Source organism: Denticeps clupeoides, chromosome 2 (genome assembly GCF_900700375.1).
Source record: "Denticeps clupeoides chromosome 2, fDenClu1.1, whole genome shotgun sequence".
Classification (NCBI taxonomy): Eukaryota; Metazoa; Chordata; class Actinopteri; order Clupeiformes; family Denticipitidae; genus Denticeps; species Denticeps clupeoides.
In genome coordinates this window covers 6,422,480-6,449,550 of record NC_041708.1, presented here as the reverse complement: position 1 = coordinate 6,449,550, position 27,071 = coordinate 6,422,480, and the positions used below count along the sequence as shown (strand labels likewise).

Here is a 27,071-nt window from a genome sequence, read left to right as displayed (position 1 = left end):
GGATAAAGAAACCTGCAGGGAATTGATTTAAACTTTAAATAGAAAAGAACCCCCTTTTACAAGAACATGTAACTTTTTAGAATTTTTTTTTAATTTATAGGTCTCCAACTCTGCTTGGATGAGTTTTGTCATTACCTTCTGGAGTTTTCTGCAATTTAATAAACAGCTCCAGAGTAAATTTCTTAGAGGTCGTGCTTAGAAAATGTAGTCAAATATTCATATGAATTCCTTCCCCTACCGGCCACGTCTAATTCGCAGTTGATACACAAAACACCGCCCGCTTCCTGTAGAATGTCCGCTTCAGCAGAGTGGAGCTAACCTTTATGGTTGCAATACAATTACTTGGCCGATTTTTAAGGAAGAATTGATCGTGGCCAGGGCGTGCTGCCCATAACGTGCAGCCGATACCAGCCAAGCTCCATTTACGCTCTCCATCGAGCGGAAACTTAGCCAGAGCCTTATTTGACGATGTGCTAATCATTTAAAATCTTAGTTGGAAACAAACATGGTCTACTCTGTAAATGTCACTGAGTAAACTAGTGTTTGCTGTGGGTTTCTGCAAAAAAAAAAAAAAAATGCTAATACACAGATAGAGAACGGGGGAACATGTGAATTACAAAATCAATGATCTAATCATCAGGACCATTGTGTAACGACTGCAGAGACTCGTGTCCGTTCCTTTCAGCACTGTCATTATATCCACTATCGGCTTTTTTTTTTTTTTTTTTTTTTGGGTAACCCAGCTCGGAGGAGCACTAATGGGAATGCCGGCAGGGCAGCTCTTCTGTTGCACCGTAAATACGCTCGGGCGCGGACACAGGTGCTGTTTTGACTGGGTGGGTTTAATTGGTGTTTTGGGTTCGTCTGGACTGCCCAGTCTCCCTGCCTCCCTGCCAAAGCCTCGACAGATCTGATTACTCAGGAGCAAAAAGGTGTCCGGTCGGTCTAATAAGATGTAATTGACTCGTAAAAAGAAATGGCGGTACGAAACACCCACCACATTTAAAAGTTCCTTCCTTCTGAGTTCTGGGGAAAATAAAAGTGGATAACGTTAGTGCTTCTGAGTGGATATCAATATGTTGTCTTGCTTAAAGTGGAGCAGGGTCTTTTCAGCCTCCTTAAACCGGAGTCTTGCACTTCTTAACCGTTCAGTTTCCATGGTAGGTAGTGCTCGGACTTAATTAAGGTAAAAGGGCTGGTGCAAATTCACCACTTACAAAGCAAAATTTGATAATTAACCTTTTTTCTTACCGTATTTTAAACCTGTGAATGTGGTGTGTACTTATTTGAACAATTCTATTGCAAAAAATCAGCATTCAATGCTATCCTTAATGTACCAGTATATAAAGAATCCTTGCTGTATCAATATTTTGTCCTTCCTCTAGTCTGTTTTGAGATTATGAGATTATTACAGACACTTTTAATACAACGAAACACAATATGTCCATTCACAATTATATGTTGTATGGCCTAAAATATAACTATATAATTTCTGTTTGTTTATTTTTTAGGTCAAACACAATCCTGGTCGAGTGAGGGGACAGACAGACATAGTTATTCGTGGTACAGAAACGCCTCTGAGAGTGACGGGAAGCCACTGGCCCAGACCACAGCTCTCCGGTCGGGGGCAACGGAAGTGAAGGACTCGTTTGACTCCTGGAGCACTATCGTGGGCCTGAGGTCCACCTCTCCGCTGCCTGAGCCCAGAGACCCCTTTTCATGGGCCATCAGTGGGTACAAACGCACTGGTCAGGACAAGCCGTCCCCAGAGATCGTTGAGGAAAAGGAGACCAGTGAAAGGGTTAACCAAGGAGAGGCTCAAGTGCCGATGGAGACTTCAGAGTCGGAAGACCACTCCCAGTCTGTCCTCAGGGCATCCAGCTGCCGGACGTACTGTCGCCCCGGCAAAGGCAAGCAGGTAACGGGCTCGGACAACGCCACAGTTGAGGTTATGGGTTCGGGGAACCCTGGCGAAGCCCAAAACACCAAGACGTCAAGTCGGGGCAGGACGAGAGACTACACGGTGCTGCACCCATCCTCGCTCTCTGCCTGCAACGTCACCATCCAGGACTCTTTGGACCGCAGCATGGAGGAGTTCACGCCGAGCTCCACCGCTGCCGACCCCAGTGAGGCTGGCTGGCAAAGGAAAAAGATGGAGCCAGTCTTGGAAAAGCCTGCCAGGTGAACTTACTAAGTCTGACCTAAATGTCACATTAAGGACAGCAGCTGGTGTGTTTCTGCGTGTAGATATGGATTGAATCATCATTAAATCATCATACTGCCCTGTTGAAGAAATGAGCCTCTGTTCATTCAAACAGAAAGGCCTCAGGTTTGCATCTCCCCATTTAAGAGCATCGGTGCCGCCCCTTCCTGTGTACGGCAATGTTGCAAACCAAAGCAGTCCGCATTATGTATTAAGGATAGCCACGGGTTGCATGGCAACTGTTAATTTTGATCTGTTCTTTTCCAGTCTCGTTGAACTCTAGAACCTTTTATCATGAGATCTCCGAATCTCCATCATCCACAATGCTTTCCTATCAAATTGCGGCTACACTCGTGCTCCTTACTTATTAGATCATATTTATGCATGTATAGTAGAGGTGTGAACCTTCACTGGTCTCACGATTCGATATGATTCGTGCCTTGATATCGAAGCATCGCGATAAATCCCATAAATTTTCTACATTGACACATGATGTTTCCAGATCTTTTACACCTCTGTAGACACTTTGATTTACTGCAAGGAGCAGAGAAACTGTTGCCGTTCAGTCTGTACTCACCTGCTATCAGTCACATATACTGGTAGTACTCCTTTACGTGCTCACGGCACTATGCTGTGGGCGGAGTTAGTGGTCTGCCCCGGTCTTGCTGCAGATCAGCTCTCTACCAAGCAGAGGAACAGAGCAGACTGGTCCAAGCTCCTGTGGTCCCTCCTGTGGTACATAAAAGCAGTAATGTTTGGTACGTTTACTGTCCCCATCTCATGTAGGAGCGGTTACCAACGTGTACCTGGGACGTGGCAGCGCTGAGGTGTTGTAAGCATAATAAATAGAGAGCGTGATGGAAATTCTCTTTCTTCCCGACGGGCCTCCTTTCTCTGCATGCTTCAGCAGACTTTCCTCCATTACACTCAGACCCAAACCCTTTTCAACCTGAAGCCACAAAGGCCAGAAAAAACGCCTGGTTCAAACGTTTTTCTGCTCATTGGAGAAAATCTATAGCCACTTTCAGACCGAAAGAAACTGCACCATGTGGCTTAGCGTAATGAAATATCGTAATCGTAAGGCTATAATGTCGTGTTGTAGATATCTGGACATTGTTAAGATCAGCTTTTCCTCCGTTCCTGCACTCGCCCGCTTAGTTTCCATTGGTTGTGCAAAACTATTGCGCAGCGGTCAAACTTCAACAAATTTCAGCTTTTGACTGCGGTGCGAGAACAGGGCCCCACCGAGTGCTGTACTCTGTTCGGGCAGGACATGGATCACCAAGCAACGTCATTATGATGTCATTGATTGCGTCTGCATCGATGCAGAATCGCCCACGACTGCATTACGCTGCATCGATTATACGATTAGTTTAAACACCCCTAATGTGTGGTGTTTGTTCTTGTTTTTGGAATAATACCTTTAATACGTGAGTGATGATGGTGTCTTTCAGCTGGACGAGACCCATACTAAGCAAGTCCAAGATGGACACAAAGCTTGATTTGTTTGGCTTTGAGGAGCACAAAGACCAGGGGGAGGACATAGACTCGCCATCTGGAAGCTCCAGCTACAAGATCAAGTACTTCGGCTTCGACGACATGAGCGACAGTGATGGCGAGGAGGCCACTGAGATGAGGAAGGTCAGGAGGAAGGCCATGTTAGCAGCGGGAGTGGTCGAGGCCGTAACGACATCGTTGGGAACAGCAGAGTCTTTGGCCTTCGGCGCAGACAGTCCTCCCGGTGGGGAAGAGATGGACAAGCTGTCCTGCAGTGGCAGTGGCGTGGAACGGACGCAGTGGCTTATTCCAAGTCAGTACCGCCACCACACACTCCACACAAACACACCCGCACACACAAGCATTAATGTGTACACACAAACATACTCATGCACTTAAGCACTTAAACCATGAATGGCCCTCTTAAAGGGACAGACATTAGTCATGACCAGCCACAACATTAAAATCACAGATAACGAGTGTGTATAACCTGGGTTTCACTATGACACTGTTTCCTGTTCTGGAATCTGTTGTTCGGTACTTACATTGAATTTATTTCTAACATTGTAATTCATATGAAACATATTATGAAACTAATTAAATAGAATAATTCAAAACTTTCTATTAATGTGTGGTGACTAGAAATACAAGTGTGGCTCCATTGAAAGTGCTCTAAAAAACGCTTTGTGTCAATCGACCCAAAAACATTTATTTTTTATTTTTTATTTTTTGCAACATCAAAAGCAAGCAAGCAAGCAGACAGGTAGAGGCAATGCAATACTCTGACCTACGTTCTGCTGGCACATCCAAGGATCCTGCATTAATGCAGATGATCGTTAAACACGCGTATACCCCCATGTACAGCCCCTTCATGGCAACGAGTTTTCCACCGAGATAATGCACACGGCACCCTCATCAGTGATGTTTGTGGAACACTTACCAGAATGTGCTGCTGGTGTCTTGTTGCCAAATACCACAAGACCTCTTAAGAGCTCTTGTTTAGCATGTGCCTTGACTGCTCCAGGGGGACAACAGTGGGTTGCAGAAATGTTTAATATTTTGTATTGATCGGTGTGTAAATAGACTCCTCCTGGCTCATACAGATTTTATGAGTCCATATACCTGAGGATTTTTATATTAACAGTTATTTCTTATACTGCAATATTTGTGGACTTGGAGATGACCCATTTTCTGGAGCAATGGCAACTCATGTGGCTTAACGCATTTAACTTATTTATGTGATCAAGATTAGTCGTGGCCAAATGTTTTGAGTGACATAAACAAAGTTTGCCGTGTCTGTTTTTATTATGTTAATTTGCGTATACTCCAGAATGTTGTGATCTGTGATCAGATGAATTGCAAAGTCCCTCTTTGCCATGAAAACAAACTTTAAACAAACTTCTCCCAACCATCCAAGAACAATGCCTTTTCCAGCATGATTGAGCATCGTGCCATAATGCCAAACTGATAACTAATTTGCTCGGGGGACAAAACATGTACATTTTGGGTCCATGGCCAATTGAGAACTTGTCAATCCTCAAGATCCCTCAAATTCTGACGAACTCCAAGCAAATGCTAGGCTTAATTGCAGAGGTCTTGGGACAAAAAGGGCCAACACTGCAAATATTGACTCTTTGCATAAACTTGATGAAATAAAATCCTTTTTGTAACTTGGTGTAATAAAAACGTCTTATAATAATTCTTCAATACACAGAAACAACTGAAAGATCTAAAAACACTGACGCAGCAAACCTTGTGAAAACCAGTATTTGTTTCATTCTAAAAACTTTTGACCACAACGTATACAGAGTTATGCTAGTTACGAAAATTCGGAATTTCGAAAATATTTTAGATATTTGAGAGTAAGGGCACTATTTTCAAGCAGTGGTAATAGCACAGTGCTATGTAGTAAACGTTGGGCTCATTTGGTCAAATTGTTTCTTTAATGATGTTGCACTTGATTTGTTTGCGGGCCTGGGTTTAAAAAATCCAGAATGAGGATGTTGCTTATGTGACAGCTGCCAATCATCAGATTCCCTTTTAAACTATGTGCATAAAAATATAATTAGAAATAGTGTTTGTTTCTCTTCTTCAAGATGCAGGTAACTGTCAATTTGTTCTCAAGTTTTAGCTATTTATTAAAATCTTGAGAATGTAGCACTTTGCTTAGTGCTCATTAAATAAATAGTCTTAATTCAGTTTTTAGATATTGATTAAAATGTTATTTATTTATTTTTGCCTGCATCTATGTAGAATTGTATGCTTCTTTTAAAATGATTTTTTTTTTTTCTGGCAGCTCCAGGCTGGGAAGTGTTTGTTTGCCACATTGATTTGGACGGGCCTATTTGGCGGTCCGTAATGTTTTCATATTGTTCTCGGTTAGCCGACCTTTTATAAATACGACGTGCGGTGGCACGAGAGGCCGAACGATGCAGCCGACCCGACTGCTTATACCTCATGCGTAATCGATGGCAGGCTAGCGCCTGAGCACAGAGTCTCGGCTGTTTTGTGCCCTCGCAATTTTTGACCCTTTGCTCTTCGACCCACCCACCCGACAGACCCTGACGATCTCCCAGAGGAGAGCCAGCCCAGTGCTCCCGAAGCCCAGAAGAGCCGGACGTCCACCAGACCACCGGAGATCAGGGAGAGCAGGAAGATCTTCAGCGGGCCTAAGAAGGTGAAGGAAACCATACTGCTTTTATTATTTTTATTTAGCATTTGAGAAACCAGGCCTATTTATATCCAGCACTTCTGTCTGCCAAGGAGTCAGGTGTCCCCCTCCTAGATGCTCCGTTGGTACCTCTGGCACTTTGAATAGGAGTGGCGTAGGCGGGAAGGCCACGGCGAATCGATCCGAGCTCCTGTTTCCCGGCCGGTGATGAGTCAGCTGCAAGTGACTCACGTCACTCTAGTTCACAGTCTACGCCGGGTCCTTTTTCCGGTGCAAGTAATTCAAATGCATGCGTGGTGGGGGGCAGTACGGTGTGTTCTGACTGGCCACACTGCTGTTTACGTTCTTGCTTTTTATTACGCTCTGATGAAGTGCGAGGTGGTGATCAGTGGAAACTCTTTTCATGAGAGAGAAAGTCTGTTTTCTCTTCCTACGTCTATTATTTCCTTTCATTCTAGTGCGTCTGCAAACAATAGAATATTGTGTGAAAACTCAAAATGCACTAAGGGATATTACTCAATATTGACATGACGGCACATCGGCTGCACATCCATGATGCGAGTCTCCCGTTCCAGCACTTTGGATTGAGATCTGGTGGCTGTGGAGGCCACTTGATTACAGCGAACTCATTATCACGTTCAAGAAACCAGTCTGCATGGTGGTGCATTATCCTGCTGGAAGTACCTTTGCATTTACAGCATTTATCAGACGCCGTTATCCAGAGCGACTTAGTAGTTACAGGGACAGTCCCCTCTGGAACAACTTAGGGTTAAGTGTCTTGCTCAGGGACACAATGGTAGTAAGTGGGATTTGAACCTGGGTCCTCTGGTTCGTAGGCGAGTGTGTTACCCACTAGGCTACTACCACCCACTGCCTTTCTATCAATAGCCATCAGACGATTGGTACACTGTGGTCATAAAGGGATGTACATGGTCAGCAACAATACTCAGGTAGGCTGTGGCGTTGCAGCGATGATCAATTAGTACTAAGGGGCCCAAAGCGTGCCAAGAAAATGTATCCCCCACACCATTAAACCACCACCATCAGCCTTGAACGGTTGATGCAAGGCAGGATGGGTCCATGCTTTCATGTTGTTGACGCCAAATTCTGACCCTGCCATCCGAATGTCGCAGCAGAAACCGAGACTCATCAGACCAGGCAACATTTTTCCAATCTTCTATTGTCCATTTTCGGTGAGCCTGTGCAAATTGTAGCCTTAGTTTCCTGTTCATAGCTGACAAGAGTGGCACCCGGTGTGGTCTCCTAAACACACACACTAAATGTCATCTTTTTGTGATAAAACTGCAAACCAGTTTATTAAAAGTATCTGAAGAAAATTGAAAGTACACTTTACGCATAACAATAAGTGGTAATATTTCAGTCAGCTTTGGTAAGTTTAAAAAAAGTCAGTTTATTTTGTTTTTCAGCAATGCTAAAAGGGATTTGAGCGTCTTGAGGCGGTGTCAAATTGGTAAGGCTGTATTTACCTAAAGGAATGAAATCAGTAGCTTTCTTCCAATATCAATTGTTCAAATCCGAAAAACATGCAGTTCTTCCACACTTTAGACCATCTAGCTGCACTATTAGTGGCTAAATTGGTTTCCTTCATTGCATCGTACAGCATGTGACCCAAAATACACAGAAAATGAACGTAAGCATAGACAAAGGATGAGGATTAAAAAAAAAAAAATGTACGTTCGGAACACTGCAGCAATAGTTGTTTGCACCGTTTGTTTTTTGTCCTCCGCAGCATCCAGTAGTCTCCTCGTTGTTGAGCGTTTTAGGAAGCTGATAATACAGCAGGCATTGTCCGGCTGCCCGGCTGTGGGTATTGGCCGCTTTGGCATAGCTGTTGGTATTGGAGGGATGGGTGGGCGGGGTAATTGTTTCCCACCACATCCGGGAAAAAAACAAACAAAAAAAACACTATTAAAGGGACAGTTGACTTTTAAATGTCACTTGAAGTTGTAACCAGTTTAGAAAAGTGCAGTGTAGTTAACAGGAGGCAAAATGGATGATGTGCCGTTTCGTTTACTCCCAGTCAAAGAATTCCGAAGTTGAGGCAGTTTTAAGCTGTGTACCGGTTCTCGGTGGGGCGGTGGTGCCGCTCTGTGGGATGGGCCTGGTTAATTATAGAAAATGAAAGTGCACCTCGCCTGCGGTGCCGAGTCGGTTGCCAGTTCTTTTCCTCTCTTTTACCCTTTAATGTCCTGGCTTCTGCTAATAGCCAGAAGCTGTGTGTGTGTCTGTGTGTCTTGGCTGTTGACTGCAGTGTGTCCTGCTGTTTGAGCGGCACTGGCACTCTCTGTTAGATTTAATATGTATTCATTTAAAGCGCCTTCCCTGGGGCGTGTGTTTAATGGGACCCTGCGGAGCCCGGAGTCGTTTAATGAACCTGTAGCACGTCGCTTTCTTTCAACTGCCAAACAAGTGGTGCTGTCTGCAGAATTGACACAACATGTGACCAGTTTTATGTAACGACAGGCATTTATTTATATAATACTTCAGGGAATACTTTGTATTGGACCAGCGTAGAAAATAAAAAGAATAATAATAAGAATATTTTAAGAAATCTTAATTGATAATTGAAATCTTAATTTTTTTTAGCAAACGCTGAAAAGGACTTCATGTACAATGGACAACTTCCAATACATACTTGAATTAAGAATATGCTGAAGGTGACTGTTTTTGTCATTGAAATGCTCAGCTCACGGTGACACAACGAAATGTGTCCTCTGTATTTAACCATCACCCTTGGGAACGAGGCCCGGGCAGCAGTGTGTGGTGCCCACAAGGGGACCTCAGAGGCACCTAGGGATTTGAACCAACATCCTTTTGGTTACTAGTCCGCTTCCTTACCTGCTATTCCACCACAGTCCCTGCTTTAAGGAAGTGGTAATTAGAATGCTTCCTGTTGTAATTCTGTTTTTCTGCTGTGATCTTGATATTATTATATTTTTTTTGTCTGTTACGCAGTCCCCTACAAAAGCAGTGTACAACGCCAGACACTGGAATCGTCCCGAGTCGGAGGAGCTGCCCCTACCTCCACCATCGCAAGCACGGACCACACCGGTGAGCGTGCATGCAAGCGCACACACTCACGCACCCCACCGAATGAGCGGGAGGTGTTTTAGAGAATCACCCAGATTCCTATCCATTCCGGGTTGCTAGTGTTTTTTTTTTTTTTTCCTCCATCTTTGTGTCTTTGCGCTCTCTCTCTGTGTCTCTCTCTCTGTGTCTCTCTCTCTGTGTCTCTCTCTCTCTCTGTCTCTCTCTCTCTCTGTGTCTCTCTCTCTCTGTGTCTCTCTCTCTCTCTGTGTCTCTCTCTCTCTCTGGTCTCTCTCTCTCTGTGTCTCTCTCTCTCTGTGTCTCTCTCTCTCTCTGTGTCTCTCTCTCTCTCTGTGTCTCTCTCTCTCTCTGTGTCTCTCTCTCTCTCTGTGTCTCTCTCTCTCTCTGTGTCTCTCTCTCTCTCTCTGTGTCTCTCTCTCTCTCTCTGTGTCTCTCTCTCTCTCTCTGTGTCTCTCTCTCTCTCTCTGTCTCTCTCTCTCTCGCTCTGTGTCTCGCTCTCGCTCTGTGTCGCTCTCGCTCTGTGTCGCTCTCGCTCTGTGTCGCTCTCGCTCTCTCTCTCTCTCTCTCTCTCTCTCTCTCTCCCTTATTATCCTCTGCTTAAGGGTAGGCTGGATCAGTCCCACGCATGAGACATCCATTTGGTGCTGTCAGCAACTAGCATATTGTATAATTATACGTGCATCTCACCTATTCACACACACACACCTACTGATAGGCATTATACTGGGTCTGCTAATTCGGCCCTCAGAGGAAGCTTGATCTTATGAAAACCAGACAGTATAAACACTGGTGGCATTCAGTGTTGGGGGAAATACCGGGGCGGAGGGCAGAACTGTTTGGGTTTCCTCAATATGCCCCTGAAACAAGGTCTGAGAAGACCCCGACTCTTTCAGCAAAATGTCAGGACATCGACTGACAAGCTGAAATAAAGCATTCAGAGTAAATGGGATTTTTTTCCATATATATTAATATAATAATGTGAGTAAAATGGAACCTGACATTTTTTGGCTGCTTTCTAGATGTTTCAGCCTGGTCTCAATTATCAATGTATCACAATGCATTCCACACATTTTTCTACATTAGTTCACATTATGTATAAAGCATATAAAATACACGAGTGGGGTGACTTCCATGCTTCCGCCAGAAAATTACCAAGCAACATCATTATGATCAAATTTATTATGTTTGGCACTGCATTGATGCCGGTTCGTCCATGTCCGCACCGATTATGAGATTTAATTTCAACACCCCTGCTGCTTACAGTTCCTGTTACAAAAGCAAAGTCACAGGTTCACACACCACTTATTACCATTGCGTCCCTTGCTCCAGGGGGACTGTCCCAGTAACTACTGATTTTCAGTCTGATAAATACCATAAATGTAAAATGTGACTAATTAAAGAAGAAGAAGAGAAAATGATGTACACTTTGTTATTTGATGAAGGTTCTCCTTTCCTGTCCTGTCGGTTTACCGATCTGTCAGTCTAGTTTAATTTAATCTCCATTCTGCAGCCCACCCAGTCAGGGAGCAGCAAAGACACCAACTCTCACAAAGACGACGGGGTGTTCAAAGCGCCGCCACCGCCGCCCAAAGTCATCAAGTCAGTCACAATACCCACCGAGCCCTACCAGGATATTGTCACGGCGTTGAAATGCAGGAAGGAGCACAAAGAGGTGAGATGCCACACCCTGGCTACATTAAGGCTCATGATTTGCCCTGTACATCACATGGAGTCACGTTGTTTCTCATGAAGTTCTGCTTTTTCACGTTTTAGGATCAGCATACGTTTAAATAGCGCTTTGTTCTGTGCTTCATTCTGTACCATAATGTCAATGACTTATAGGGAGACACTAGTGCCTCTGAACTGTTCCGCTCCCCCTAGTGACATTAAATGAATCATTTTAAATTGATATTAATAATTGTGAGAAAAAAAAGTGATACAGTTTGCCACTTTTTTTCTATTTTTTCAATTCTCAGTTCAACGTCTGATGCAAACAGCCATTCACAAGATAATCACCTCCCCTTTATTTAAGTAAATCATTTTTGTTATTAGTAAGAATTTGCTTTTTGCAGTTGTACACAGTCGTCCGGCATGTGAAGCACTTCAACGACGTGGTAGAGTTTGGGGAGAATCAGGAATTCACTGACGATTTTGAGTACCTGGCCACTGGCCTGAAGACTGGCCAGCCCTTAAACACACGATGCCTTAGGTTTGGATCACCTACACACACACACATTCTTAAAAAACAGTAGTTTTAACGTTGTTTTCCAGCAATTTCAGCTTTTTAAATGTGTGTGTGTGTGTGTGTGTGTGTGTGTGTGTGTGTGTGTGTGTGTGTGTATATATATATTTTTTGCATATTTAGTGTCATCAGTTTGGCTAGCAGGTGTGCCATGCCAGGCTTCCGAATGCACTTGAGGGCTAGAGGGAAGGTGGCACAGGTCTTCAAAACCATCAGCGATGCCCCACAGCACCCGGTGCGCAGCTGCCCTCGCAATACATAATAGTCATGCAAACTTTGCCCGTCTTGTCATTTGTTCTCCAGAGACCCTTCATTTATTCATCAGCAATTCGTTTTACCCCCCCCAGAACCTGGCTCTGTGCACAGCGTCTCTCATGTACATCCTGAGCCGGGACCGGTTGAACATGGATCTGGACCGGGCCAGCCTGGATCTGATGATCCGGCTGCTGGAGCTGGACCAGGACAATGCTGCCAGTGCCCAGCTGACTGCCAAAGAGATGAGCAAAGTCAAGGAGAAGATCCGCAAGCTTTGTGAGACGGTCCACAACAAACACTTGGACCTGGAGAACATCACGGTGGGCAGTCATCTTTTATGACATCTGGCATGGATACAGTGAAAAATATATTTAAAAACTGATTTATATTACATTAATACAATATAATATAAATGATCAATACAGTGTAGATTAGAGGTGGTTTGCCAGCAATCCAGATAGCAGCAAGTCTATGTGCATTGTTCCGGTTGACAGGAATAATTACACACCAACACAAATGCTAGTTACAGAGAACTACCAAGCGGTTCTTTTAAAGTTTTATCTGTTTGTGTAAATCGTGAGGACGGCCTTGGACTTGCACCGAAAATAATGGCCACAATGAAAATGTCAGCAATCAACATTAGATAACATGGTAACTTCCGTTATTAGGGGTGTTGAAATCAATCTCACAATCGGTGGATCGTGACTCAGACGTGGACCAAATAAGTGCAGAACATAATCGATTTCATCATACTGATGTTGCTTGGTAATTTTCAGGAGGAATTAAAAATTCTAGTTAAAAAGTAGTGCCGGTAGTGACCGCGGCTGCTTGGTCTGAGTACTCCGGGCAGGTTTAAACCCTCGTCCCCACAAACGCCCTCTAAATGGCATATGGGCTTCTGCTGCACTGCTTGTAGTGCACACGCCCAAATAAATGCGTTATACAACGTTTTTTTTGTTTTTGACTTAATCAAGTTCAAATCTAAGTGAGTTGCTCCAATGAGCAGAAAAATGGTCTGTGTGTTTAGTCCGTGCTCACCTGATGCCACGAACACAAGAAAAAAGCCAAACTCTCATCTCACTGACATTTGAAAACATGATGTAAATTAATGTCGAATTTTTTTTCCGGATGCATCATGATTTCTCGATAATGGAGCCATTGATGATCGAATCGTGATGCCAGTGAAGGTTCACACCTCTTAGTAACTCAATCGATGGAAAGTCTGCCTTGCATTGCTATAACAAATGTATATTTGTTCTTATAGCCCTCTATCCTCATTTTAACCACAAGCTCTGGGTGCTAATTATTTTCCTGTAGAGTAAGTTAAGAAGTGGGCGGGAATGAAGACCCCGTCAATCACGAAGGAGCGCAGCACTCGTTCTGGACAAGACGTGCTTTCAGAGCACGTTGACATCAGACACTCGTTCAGCACCAAGGTCCTTCACTGTTTACCCGGTCGAATTATTATTACCACCTTATCGCCCGCCGCTACGGCGTCCCTTATCAGTGCGGATTCTCTTGTGCCTGAAGACTATGGGAAAATTTAAATCTCAATTTCCTCCGGCGCGTCTGCTCTCGTTACCGCGTCCCGCAGCGGCTGCGATTTGAATGTGTATCGCTATCCTCTGATGTCCCAGAATGCGTATTTCCGCTGTTCATATAAACATTACATTTCTTTTTTTTTAATGAAAACAGTTTATTTTGCTTTAGACGGGACACCTTGCCATGGAAACACTACTGTCTCTCACATCGAAAAGGGCAGGCGACTGGTTCAAAGAGGAGCTGAGGCTTCTGGGAGGCCTGGACCACATCGTAGATAAAGGTATGACCACTTCTCTGCCATCGCCATGAGGAAGACCGCGGCGATTGTGTCAAGTGTACCTTTTTCGTTTTTTGTTATGTAAATTTAATCTCGTCCCCACAGTGAAGGAGTGCGTGGCCAACTTGAATCAGGAGGACGACAGGGAGAAGCTGGTGGCGTCACTGTGGGGGGCGGAGCGATGTCTTCGCGTGCTGGAGAGTGTGAGTGAAACACAGCCCCTCGTGGCATGCACCCATCTCCCCTCCCCCCACTCCCTCAAAGCTGGAATTGGTGAAAAATAACAATAGAGAACTTCGCTTACACTAAATGACCAACTTGCATACTTCTACCGACTAATAAATAATGTAATATTAACCGTAACATAGAAAAGGGTTCAGACATCAAAATCAGATGAAATTGTGGTTCTCTCACTTTTTTGGGTTGTTTTTGGTGAGATTTGGTGGATCTGTTGATCAAGAGACGTTGAGTTACTGCCAAATAGAAAGCATTATAATGTGGTGGGGAGCAGCCTATAGGAGTTGAGTGGGAATTACGTTTTCAGCACTATTCACCAACCACGATGTTTGGCACAGACAGGAAGTTTATTTTTTTCCAGAAAATAAATAAAATAAACTCATCGGTGTGACTGAACTAAAAAATAAATAAATACATTTGTGCTCATTTTTACATCCAAGCACCGAGCAACTGTAATGCTTTTCATGTTTGGAAGCCATGACGGGCAGCGGAGATAATGTTTTAGGGGAGGGGTGTGAAATTCTCTGGGCGGACATTGCATGAGAACCGGGAGGTAACCTTTTCTGTTCTAACTTCATAAGGGGACAAATTCCAGATCTGGCCAGAATGGCCAACGCACTCTTTACACCTATCACCATTTTTAGCCACTGCAGGACCATAGACAGGATAGGGGAACTAACCTGTCTCGTTAAATGTTAAAAAAAAAAAAAAAAAAAAAAAACTCACAAAATTAAATTTTTATGATAGGGGACCTTTAATAAAGTGCTATTATTTTTCACCTTAAATTCTCTGCGTCTGTCTTTGCTTGGCAGGTGACAGTCCAAAATCCTGAGAATCAGGCCTACCTGATAGCCTATAAGGACTCTGAGCTCATCGTCTCATCCGCAAAGTAAGTCTGCTCTGCTCTGCCAGCCCCATGGTTCCCTCCCACGAGCGATGGACAGGCAGGCAGCCTGGGCTCATTATACAACACAGAGGGGTCCTGTAGGATTAGACACCATATTTTCCAGCCACTCTGCCATGCTGGCACTCACTGTAGACCGAGATGGGGAAAAGATGGTGCCATTAAAACAGGGGTAAAAATAGATTTCAGGCAGAATTATCTGTACTCGAAGCGGGCTTTTATTTTCTGGTTTCAGGTGTTTGGTATGTATTCAGACTGCTGGTCTACACTAGCCAGACCATGTTTTACATATGAATTATGTAAAAAATATATTTTTTTTATCTGGAATAAGATGCGGATATCGTATTTCTGTTTTGTTCTTTTTTTTTTTTTAATGTTGCTTAGCAACAATAGCAACAGCTGGTTTCTTGGTGGAAACTGCACCGCCACAGAATGCAGATCTAAAATGTCTAAATGTTTTATGTCGCAGCTCCATCCAACAGTCCTGTCCACGCATTTGATGTTTTCAGTTTAGTTCTGCCACTGAAGATTGGCTCTGGATGAGCCAAAAATTCTGTTAGTACCGAAATGTGCATGAGAGAGTTGTCATGGGGAAAAAATAGTTTTTCTTCCCGCCATTTTATTGGATTGAGCGCCGATTATTGCAAAGGGAGAGTGCAGAAATATTTAAAAAAGAAATTAATGCTGTCACGCAGGCCAGCCAGTCCTCAGTCGGTAAGTCAGTCATTTTACATTTACTGCATTTATCAGACGCCCAGAGCAACTTACAATGATTAGTTACAGGGACAGTCCCCCCTGGAGAAACTTAGGGTTAAGTGTCTTGCTCAGGGACACAATGGTAGTACGTGGGATTTTAACCTGGGTCTTCTGGTTTATAGGCAAGTGTGTTACCCACTAGGCTACTACCAAGTTACTAGGGGCAGTGGTGGCATTGGCAGTGGTGGCCTAGCGGTTAAGGAAGCGGCCCTGTAATCAGAAGGTTGCCGGTTCGAATCCTGATCCGCCAAGATGCCAGTGAGGTGCTGCTGAGCACAGCTCCGTCTCCACACACTGCTCCCTGGGCGCATGCCATGGCTGCCCACTGCTCACTGCTCACTCAGGGTGATGCAGAGGACAAATTTCACTGTGTGCACCGTGTGCTGTGCCGCTGTATATAACATGTGACAATCGCTTCACTTCACCACCCAGTCAGAAAGACAGTTCTTAAAAGTCTTAGTACGTACAAAAGCAGAGTATTAGAGAAAATGTTTGGCAACCACAGTGCTTGAGAATAAAGCATAAAGCGCATCATGGTCAAGGAATGAATGCCAGGGTTTTGTTGTAAATGCAGTGCAGGAAGCTAGACAAGCTGCATCTAGTCCCGGGACATGGATGTGACTGACCCCTGTTGACCCCTGCTCCCGGTGGAACAGGATGGGAGGGCTCTCTAACTTCATCTCAATCAGCTGCCGACCCCCCACCTATTTCTTCTTCCTCCTCTTTCTTTCTCTCTGTAAATGGAATTATGTTATGGTGGGTCCGCTTGACGTTCGCCGCGTGACCTCGGCCAGACTCCTCCGTGACCCCTGGCAAACCGTCGCCTGGCCTGTCGAGCGCAGCCCGGTGCAGGATAGGAGGAGGGTGGTGGCGTCGGCAGCCTCCACAAAGCCCCCTCTCAAGCTGGGCTCTGTGGGTGCATTCAGTCACTCGGCTGTGATTGAATTAAGAGGGCAAAACACGGCGCAGCAGCAGTAGTTTTGGGGGAGATGGGGGACGTTTTCAGGCGTCTGGGGCTGTCTGTAATGATTTCTCTCTATCGCTCGTATACACACACATCCTCCACAGACTCCCCCACCCCCCCACCCTCTTAATCTCATTACGTTTTAGGCATTCTACTCTGTTTCTCCGACGGCCGAGACTGAGCTGCGGGGTGGCCCCTCCCTTTTCTAAAGTCATTTCCTTCCTGGATTTCTGGCCTCGGGTTCACTTTAAACGTCACTAGTGTGCTACTGAGTATGAGAGGGCTGCTGGGATTTCACCCCTCGTGCATCAGCCAGTACAGCATTAACAATCAGTTGACAAAAAATCCTAAAATATTTGCAATTAGATGAAGATGAGCATTTCACCTTTAGTTTTTATACATAAATAGTCATTTGTACATAAATAGTCATTTCATGTTAATTGCAACATTAGTCAAAATGTCTTAATTGCACAGCTCTGCAGGTGTTCTGTAGGAATCATTTTGTGTGTGTGTGTGTGTGTGTGTGTGTGTGTGTGTGTGTGTGATTAGAGCCCTCCGACACTGCGAAGACATGATCCAGAGGTACAGTCGGGAGCTGAATGTGTCTCCAGGTGGCAACGTGAGCGTGGCCAAAGCCGTGGAGGACTGCATGAGGGCCATCATCGGCCTGCTGCTGAACCTCACCCACGACAACGGTGAGACACATTTCATGTTTTATGTTAAAGACATAAAAGTGTAATATTTGGTTATGTTTGCAATATTTGCATATTGGTTCATTGTATACTTGCAATATTTGCAATACTGTGGTTTTATGACACTGTATGTGACACATAAAATTTGAATTTGAGACCCCACACACCCAATTTTGAACAAAAATAAATAAATTTTACAAGCAAACGCACTGGAGGTTTAAGTGAAAGTGAAGTGATTGTCATTGTGATGCACAGCACACGATGTCACAATGAAATGTGTACTCTGCTTTTAACCATTACCCTTGGTGAACAGTGGGCAGCCATGACATACGCCCAGTGTGTGGGGACTGTACTTTGCTCGGTGGCACCTTGGTGACTCGGGATTCGAACCGGCAACATTCTGATTACAGGGGCCGGCTTCCTTAACCACTGCCCCGTATTTAAGATCCAATTACATGGAAATGTTGTGTGTAAAATGGTACCAATGAAGAGCCTCGAAGCTAGGGGAGATATCTTGTTTATGAGGTGGGGGCCACAGCTTGGAGATAAGGTGTTTATTAACACATGAAAAGTCGTGGACCTGGAATCTCCCATCTTACACCATTGAAAGGCATGCTGAGTGCTGATGTAAGATTTTTTTTTTTTTTTTTTTTTTTTTTTTTTTAAAAATATATATATATATATATATAAAAAAAAATAAAATAAAATAAAATAAAAAGAACCTCCATATGGCACTATGGTCGTAACTGTATCTGTATGGTGCAGTGTGTGCTATTTCGAAAAGTTCAATTCCTCTTTCTCTTACTCGAATACTCTCTCTCTCTCTCTCTCTCCCTCCCTGTAGAGTGGGGCAGCACTAAGGCCGGCGAGCAGGATGAGCTGATAGTCACCGCCCTCAACTGTGTGCTCCGGGTACCTCAGTACATCCCGCAGGAGCAGCGCTTCGACATCAGAGTCCTGGTCAGTGCCCATCACACTGACTGTGTGTGTGTGTGTGTGTGTGTGTGTGTGTTGTCTTCTGCCTCCTTTAGTCCTGCCGGCCTGCACCATTGTCCCATTAATATTGCATCAAGAACAGAATGTGAAATGGATCGTATTTTCGAGCTCCGTTATATTTTAAAATGCACCTCAAAACAAGACGTCATTAACACAGATTAGATTTAATGCAATTGCAGAGACCATTATGGAATATTGACTGTGTGTGTGTGTGTGTGTGTGTGTGTGTGTGTGTGTAGGGTCTGGGTCTGCTCATTAACCTGGTGGAGTACAGCGCGAGGAACCGACACTGTCTGGTGGAGATGGAAATGGACTTCTCGCTGTGTTTGGGGGAGAAGACCGAGATTAAATCGGAGGGTCCTCTGAGTGCCATTGCTGTTCTGGTCCAGGTGTGTAGTGTGTTTAAAAAGTGAAGCTCCTCCTTCCTATAATTCATGGGAACGCAGTCGCAAACATTAAAACAAATTGAAATTTTGTTTGCTGATTTATCCACATGTGTTCATTCATAGTTTTGATGCCTTCAGTGAGAATCTACCAATGTAAATGGTCATGAAAATAAAGAAAACACATTGAATGAGAAGGTGTCCAAACATTTGGCCTGTATATATACTGTATATATATTTTCATATTTTCAATGACTACTTCTGAGGGGAAAATGCTGCAATAACGTATGAGCTTATTGCAATGACGTTCCTTTGATAACGAGAAGGGTTCTCTGCATGCTCAGCTCTTTCTGCAGAGGGAACACGCAGCCATGCTAGCGGAAGCCGAGACAGACGGCTTGATCAGCGACGCTCCCAAGGGTCAGCTGGACCAGAGCGGCGAGTGGCAGGAGACCGGCGGCGAGATCCAGTGGGTCGCCTCCGAGAACCACACAGAAGACAAGGAGAACAAGAAGGAAGAAGAAGAGGAGGAGCTGGACCTCAACAAAGGTTGGAACAAGCATTGTATTCCCCACATTATTGTTATTATCATTTGGAATATTGTTGTAGTGCACGTTGGTCGGCTCCATTCGCTCAGGCTACCTCAAAAAATGTGACTTCTAATAATGATAGTAGCTATAGCAATTTGCAGATTATAGTCGATGTTGTAGTAATGTGAGCCACTTTCCTCACTTCCCCCCCCAGCCCTTCAACACGCTGGCAAGCACATGGAGGACAGCATCGTGGCCTCCTACACTGCACTGCTGCTGGGCTGCCTGTGTCAGGGGAGTCCTGTAAGTCCCACCCTACGGTCATTTTAAACCCCCAGACCCCCCACCAGCCTCCGCCATCTTCATTTCAAACCCTCGTCCATGCTGTCAGTACTTTACAACACCAGGGTAGTCACACTCGACAGCTTACAGATCATGGGATTGCTGTACGTTTTCGGTTTAGGGCAGGAGTCGCACACCACGCTCATTTCAAAACATGCCATGGAATTTGAAAAGAGAGTTTTCCAGGTTTTTGGAGAAGTTTTGGAACATGAAATAAACATAGAAACGTATCGGAAAGTCATTAAAATTTCACTGCACAAGAGACATTTTTCTCTTGTGCAGTGTAAAACTAGCGCAGGTCTGCAGTATGTTTGCTCGCTTTACGTAGTGAACCACGTGTATTTGTAACAGGGTAGGTGGAGTCGACATTATAACACACCCAGTTTTTGCACACTGCATACTGAAAACGCGGCGCCTCTTACTCCCTGGCATCACCTCCACTAAACTGTGTTTAACCCCCATGTAACACACATCTCAACATGCAACATTCAATTATATACACGCGATCCAAGCATTTATCATTTACAGCAATAAGCATTTCCATTTAGACAATTTACTTTCCCTCTTAGTCCAGTGTCAGGTCAGCCGGCCTCCACAGTCACAATAAGTAGGGCTGTGATAGGGAAAAGGGCCAAAAGCTGATCACCGAGGTGAATTTTATTGTGATTATCGATCATATCATTGCCCGAAACACTACTGGTAATGGTCACATTTACTTATTTATATTTGTTTTTTATGTATTGTTGTCTACCTGTCCTTTAAGATTTTCATATATCTATTTTATTTACATTTTTTTGTACAGATATTTCAGAGAAATTATGGTATCTTCTGTCTGGTCCATTGACTTTTAAAGAACCGACATCTGATAGAAAACCGGGTCGTTTGCGCAGAGATTTATTCCTCTTTGTCATCTCATGTCCCGTGCCCTCATTGGCACGTAAGCTTGGTCAGTGACTTTGTCAGATGACTTTTGACTTTTGGCCTGCTTGAACCCTGATCGCATTTGACCCTGATCGACCTCCGCCTTGGCCTCTTATTTGTGCCTCTCGATCAGGCTTAAAACTGTGTATTCGTACAAGTGTTAATACGAAACACACACTACAGCTTGACCGAATAAAACATCCTCACAATGCTACACATTTCCCCATACCAGTTTTCTGCAGGCTTTTCTGAATGCTCTGTGGAGTGTGTGTGTGTGTGTGTGTGTGTGTGTGTGTGTGTGTGTGTGTGTGTGTGTGTGTGTTTTCTTGCTGCAGTTGGCTTTTGGCATTATGCCGCGTTTGTGTCTCTGCAGGGTACGACAGCAGCCCAGCAATGCTGGAATCTTTGACTCATCCTGCACTAATGGCCTCTCCAGTGGGCCGTTAGCGTGTGATTGATGTCCGAGGTCGTTAGCGTTACCGGCCCGATACACCCCGCCCACCCCCATCCTCAGATTTGTTCCTGGTTCGCTCTGCATGTCTTGTCTGTTCCGTCCACATCTCAATTCAAAATCTCGATATCTCTCCGTCGCTTGCTTACGTGCTCTCCTAATGTGACTTTGCGGGCGATTTTCATTATTCCAGAGATGGAAGAATAAGAGATGGTCATTTTCTGTCTGGTGGTGCTCTCAAACTTTTCAAATTGTACAATGTGAAAATGCTAAATTAACTCACTAAGGCATCTTTTGTATGCCTGAGGGAGAAGATCGGTTCACTGTAGAATTCCAATTATTATCTCCCAGGATTTCAATTTGATAAGTTTTCTCTGTTGATTTTATCCTTTATGGCTTCAGTTGTATTATTATTATTATTATTATATTCTAAAAAAACTTCTTATAGAATGAAATATGAATAATATATGAAAACTAGACTAAAAGGCTACAGTCTGAACTCATTTCGGAGCAGTGGTGGCCTAGCGGGTAAGGAAACAGACCCGTAATCAGAAGGTTGCCGGTCCGAATCCCGAACTGCCAAGGTGCCACCGAGCTCCCCCCTCACACACTGCTCCCCGGGCGTCTTTCCTGATGAAAGGTGAGCAGGAATCACTTCACTTTCATTTGGGGTTTGAATGTCTACACAGAAATATCAAACGACTGTGAAAAGTCAAGGCACTATTTTTGAAACTGTACCAAGCACCAAGCTGTATTCTCTCATTTCATCTGCTCATGTAAATCCTGAGGACCGCGATTGAGCCCCATGCTTCATGCGTTTTTGAAAATTTGGGCCCTTGGCGTCTAGTCGGGAGTGGTCTAGACTGTAGACTGAGTGTTGTCCATACGATGCCGTGGGAATCTGATAGGCTTTCTCTCTCTCTCTCTCTCTCTCCCCCTCCCTCAGGCGAATGTTACTACTGTGAGGGAAAATCTGCCGAAAGGAGATTTCTCAATAATGACCGAAATGCTCAAGAAGTTCTTAAATTTCATGAATCTCACAGTAAGTACAGTCGCTCCAGATAACCCTGTAAACACGCGTCAGCAGGGATTTTTATTATTTAATGTAATGCCTCGGAGTAGCCGTCGGCGCAGATTTTTCTCTCCGTGTGGCACATCTTGTACAGTGAACTAAGTGCTGTTTCCTTGACTACAAAAATGTCAAGCTGCACGTGCATGTCTGAAAATGGCTGGATAATGAAAGCAGCGAGTCGGTTTATTATTGTCGGCCTCAAAATCGGGTCAACGAGGCTGATTTATGGTTTAAATTTTTCAGACTTCATTTTTTTTGTTGTTGTTGAACCAAACTGATTACTCAGATCCTTTGCAGTACACAAATAAAATGGTAAACCATATTAAAGGCTATTTATTCAAAACTTTATTTAAAACTTCTTAAAATCTAAAACCTACGACTGACCCGTGTAAAATGGGCCGTTATCGGACAATTCGAGCATCGATAGTCAACATTCATCAGCTCTATTATAACTAAATGATGTATAAGAACCTGTTATATGGTTTTGTGGTTATTGTGTCTTATTACCATGGTAAAAATCACATTTAATCTCCACTTCTCATATTTTTAACCCAGTGGATTTTTGTTCTCTTCCTTTTTTCAGTACGATTTGGGCACCACGGGTCAGAAGCCCATCTCTCGGGTTATCGACTACCTCGAGCACTGTTGAGTCGCTTGGCCTGGCTCAGCTCTGCTCGACGCGCCAGTTTCACCAGGGCCACCCCAACCGGGGGAACGGAGCGGAATGCTGAGGAGCCAGAAACCAGTCGCCTCCGTCTTCATCACAGCCAGCCAGCAGTCATCTTCACTCACAGAGACCAGACTTTGGGAAGGGGGCGGGTTCACTTTTTACCATTTTGGAATCTCACCTAAACCAATGAAAGACTGAAGCAAATTTCCATTTTGGCCGTTTCTGGATGAGTTGCAGCACACGCATTTCGTTTTGCTGTGGTCCTGAACTGAAGGAGCTCTGGTCAACATTACACTGGATGAATCTATGCCTTCTCGCCCGCTCTCTCTCTTTTCTTTCTTTCTTTCTTTTTCTGTCTCTCTCAACCCCATTCGCTGCTCTTTTTTTCTCTTGGGACTCTTTGCGTGGAAGTAAGCAAGTCAGTGGCCACTAAGCCGGGCAGTGACGACTTAAAAAAGAAAAATAATAAAAATTTCATACACACTCTAGCTCAGGGTTAGCTTTGAAATGCTGAAGCAAGTGTATAGCACCCCCCCCCTTCTTGTTTTCTACATTTCCTGTTTTCTAGCACTACCTGCTTTAACTGTCCCGTGATCTTGTGTTATTTTCTCCGGACACCAGCAGGATTCCCTTTTTTGTTTTTTTACTGGAATGTAAGCTTTTTTTTTTTATTATTTTTTTTTTTCTGACCCAGGATTTCTGTCAGCCGTTGACTGATCTTCAGTCCTTATTTTAAATTAAATTTTTTTTTATATATATTTTTTTTTGCATGGATCAAGGTGTTATTGAATTTTTTTGTTCTTTTCCCTGACATCTCATGTTCTTAAATCTTCAGATTGGTTGTGCTGTATGTTGCGTTGTAGTTGTTGCTGTTGATTTGGAGGGATGGACCCTGCAGAGCATTATTTATAAAAGCAATTGTAAAATAAAAGCACTTGATTTTTCACACAACGGCGAGAGGTCCGATATGATATTTAACGAAGCCCTCGATCGTCCTGAACCCCCCTCCTCAGCGCGTCGCTCTGTTTTCTACAGCTTCTGCTTTCTTTTGAACTCCGACCCACGTTTATTGCATTAAGTTATCTGGCCACGTCTGGTTCCTGGCGCGCTGTATGCAGCTGTAGCTTCTGCTCAGGCCCGTTGCCCTGGCCTGGGCTAGGTGGTCTGTCTGATTCAGTCACGCAGTTTGGGGGCGAACTTTGTTCCGAATATTGTTTCTTTCTAACCTGGGGTCCTTCAGTTTAGTTTTTGGTTGTAGTTCCCCCCCCCCTTCAGTCCTCCATCAATTGTGCCCCACCCCCTTGCAGCAGGACCACTGAAGTGCTGCTGTGTTTTTTTTTTTTGTTTTTTGTGAGTGTGTATGGGCGTTTGTGTGTGTGTGTGTGTGTGTGTGTGTGTGTGTGTGTGTGTGTTTTATTTTTCCCCTTTAAGTTTCTCTTTGTGCTTTTAATTTTACTCTTAAAAAAAAATATAAAGTTTACAAGAGGTTTATTCACAAAATCTGGGGGGGAAAAGAATGAATGGAACAACAAAGCCAGTTGTAAATGGTCCTGTAAATATGACCCCGCTGTTGCAAATGTAGAAATGCTAGACTACTTTTTCTGAATCCGGCCCTATTTTTTATTATTATAATTTTTTTTTGTTTTCTGTTCCAGTTGTTTTATGAAATAAGGTTTCAGAACAGGTGTCAAAACCAGCTGCAGGAATCCTGAATTTTGTACCAATTTTCACAGTGTCCTTGCCTATTTGTATATAATTTAAACTCAAATAAAATTGCTACTTTCCATACGTTTGCTGTTTTTTTTTTTTTTTTTTAATTCATAGTTACATTCATATAAAATGTAAATAGTAATATTTTACTTTTTAAAAATGAATATATACATATACATATATATATATATATATATATATATATATATATATATATATATATATATATATATATATATATACATTTATTTAACTATTAATGTTAATCATTTTGGTTTGTTTAATTTGTCCATCATGATATTGCATACATACTTGTTTATGTGTGTCTATGCTTTAGAAGAAAAGAGGTGCTCATTGGACCCTTAGAAAAGCAACTTTTAATTAAATAACATTAATTCACAGTGACGTGTTTTTAAGCATTTTAATTACAAACACTGGCCTTTGTGTGAAACAAAAAGATGACTACAAATCAAGTATAAAAATAATTCACTTTACAAAAATAAATACATTTAAGAGCCTTTAGTGAGCGTACTGCAACAAAGCAACAAGTTTTTTTTTTTTCTTTTCTGAGATTTTTTCTTACTGGATGTGGAGTATCTTTTTTTGTGGAGTATTTCAGATCATATTTGTCAAAGTAACAAAAACTTTTTTTCCCCAGTTTGAATATTGTGATCAACAGTGTCACATTGATCAAAATCCCCAATATTTTCAGGGCTCGGGTTCAAGTCCACTCATTTGCTCCCACTGGTCCGTCCCCAAAAGTTCATGACCCCCGTCACCTCCAGGCCCGGCGCGCCCTCCGCCCCGGCGTCCTCCTCCGCGCAGGCCGCGTCCGGGTCCCGCTTGCCCTCCCGGAGCAGGTCGCTGAGCGTGGTGATGTAGATCTGCGCCATCTGCAGCGTCTCGGACTTGGACAGCTTCTTGTCGCTCTCCAGGTTGGGGATGACGCTGCGCAGCCGGTCGAAGGCGATGTTCAGGCCCAGCATCCTCCTCCTCTCCCGCGCGTTGGCGGCCAGCCTGCGCCGCCGGCGCGCCCTGGCCACTGCGCCCTGGTCCTGGACCGGACCCTCCGGCCAGCGGCCGCCCTGCAGGAGCTCCTTGGGAAGCGGGGGCGGCGGCGTCGTCTTCTGCTGCATCCTCCTCCAGATGTCTTCGGGAACTTTTGGCCGCTCGGAGCCGCTATTTATTCCCGGACGCCATGCGGCTGGTTTCGGGGGGCGTGGCGAGGGTCGTGTGCGGGTTGGCGCATGGGAGCAAAAGCCCCTTTGATAGTGACGGCAGGGGGTCCATTAATGGAGCTCATCAAAAGTGGATTAGGTCCATCTCAGTGATCAGTGGGCGCGAGAACCGTGCACCCCGACACCCCCGTCCCAGGACGCACACTGTGCGGAATCTGGCATCTCCAAACTTCGCACAGATCCGTAGATAGGCCTGTACGTATTAATGTGTCTGTAATCACATGTAAATTAATAAAAAAGAAAGAAAAAAACATTTAATGTGCATACGTTTGTTTATTGATCTGTATTAGTGATTTTTAAGTATTCATTTGCCTTTTGTTTGAGGTGACATGTCATTTTGTGTAATTATTTATTTTTGTTATTTGCATAATCAACCAATAGATACTTAATTAAATATTTCTTTGCTTAAGTAAGGTGACATTATTTATTTTATTAATTTATTCCTTTCCGTAAATTAATGTGTTTAATAAGTATTTGGTTTGTGATTTGCTTTACATGAATAGACATATTTGTAATAAACATGTAAGTATGTTTTCGTCCACAATTGCTTTTTAATTTTTTTTAAAATCACTTCTACATAACCTGCATAATTGCCAGTCAAACATGTTGTGAGCCCGCCGGTTCCCCCGCTGAACATAATTGTGCGATTATGTTAGACTTATTATGCAGAGTGAGATGTGTTCATGTCATTAAATGTTGAAATGGACAGGTTAGGAACTTTAATAGGCTTGGGCAGAAAAGTGATATTAGGCATTGATTTAAAGAAAAGAAAAGAAAAGGAACCGTGCACAAAAATGTGTCCAGACAGAAAATAATTGCTCATTAACGGTAATTGCCTGGTCCCGTATCCGTAACACTGCCACTAATCCAATTTACTGGTGTCCAGAAAACACTGAGGTCACCAAGACTTTCATTATATCAACCTTGGAGGGAAACGAATAAAGGGCAAAAACATGCAGATGCCCCAGAAATGTCCCAAGAAGCGTCAAACAACAGAAAAAACGTCTTGGGTCTTTGACAGTCTTTGGCACACTTCGCATATTAAACCTAATGAAGCATCTTATTGAAGTGTGGACGCGGGGCTGAGATCAAACCCAGCGCCGGATGCCCAGATTAGGGACCCCCTCCTCTCCTCGCCCAACCCCCCCAGCCCCCCCTGTGCAGAGGCTACGCCGGCCGGGTTGCGCGCCTGTCGGCGTGCCGGCACGGCCAAATAAAGCAAAACTTCGCCGGGAGGATTAAGGGGCGGAGGATGGGACTTTTTCTGGCAAAGGCCTTTCCTTTTCAAGGTGTGCCAACGTGGCAGAGCACAAGCCGGGTGCCAAGGAGTGTCACTTGTCACAGTTCTGCGCACCGGCAAGGCGTGGGACTGAAGCGAATACCCAGTATTCCTACCGCCAGGCCGACAGAGGGGCTTTTCTTCCCACCCCAGCCCCTCCAGCAACATCA

The 27,071-nt window shown here is 44.0% G+C and overlaps 2 protein-coding genes across 2 annotated transcripts in view; one reads left to right on the top strand and one right to left on the bottom strand.

Annotated features, from left to right (window-relative positions):
* The window catches only part of waplb (WAPL cohesin release factor b), a 31,318-nt gene extending 6,856 nt beyond the window's left edge, over positions 1–24,462 (top strand). The window contains exons 3-20 of the mRNA XM_028969614.1: positions 1,512–2,181; positions 3,658–4,013; positions 6,259–6,377; positions 9,348–9,443; positions 10,951–11,112; positions 11,513–11,649; positions 11,806–11,917; positions 12,030–12,257; positions 13,648–13,759; positions 13,862–13,959; positions 14,806–14,882; positions 17,167–17,312; positions 18,154–18,269; positions 18,545–18,694; positions 19,033–19,237; positions 19,433–19,521; positions 21,879–21,974; positions 22,588–24,462. Of these exons, the coding sequence (XP_028825447.1) occupies positions 1,512–2,181; positions 3,658–4,013; positions 6,259–6,377; positions 9,348–9,443; positions 10,951–11,112; positions 11,513–11,649; positions 11,806–11,917; positions 12,030–12,257; positions 13,648–13,759; positions 13,862–13,959; positions 14,806–14,882; positions 17,167–17,312; positions 18,154–18,269; positions 18,545–18,694; positions 19,033–19,237; positions 19,433–19,521; positions 21,879–21,974; positions 22,588–22,653 (3,035 nt within the window). The 3' untranslated portion in view covers positions 22,654–24,462. The remainder of the gene's footprint in view (positions 1–1,511; positions 2,182–3,657; positions 4,014–6,258; positions 6,378–9,347; positions 9,444–10,950; positions 11,113–11,512; positions 11,650–11,805; positions 11,918–12,029; positions 12,258–13,647; positions 13,760–13,861; positions 13,960–14,805; positions 14,883–17,166; positions 17,313–18,153; positions 18,270–18,544; positions 18,695–19,032; positions 19,238–19,432; positions 19,522–21,878; positions 21,975–22,587) is intronic.
* A 574-nt stretch (positions 24,463–25,036) lies between these two features.
* Positions 25,037–25,520, bottom strand: atoh1c (atonal bHLH transcription factor 1c). Its single transcript, XM_028960260.1, has one exon. It carries the CDS (start codon positions 25,518–25,520, stop codon positions 25,116–25,118), a length of 405 nt encoding a protein of 134 aa, XP_028816093.1. The 3' UTR covers positions 25,037–25,115.
* Positions 25,521–27,071: the final 1,551 nt, after the last annotated feature.

What these genes read in the sequence shown, in the direction of transcription:
- atoh1c (XM_028960260.1), bottom strand. Translation starts at nt 25,520, where the DNA reads ATGCAGCAGAAGACGACGCCGCCGCCCCCGCTTCCCAAGGAGCTCCTG.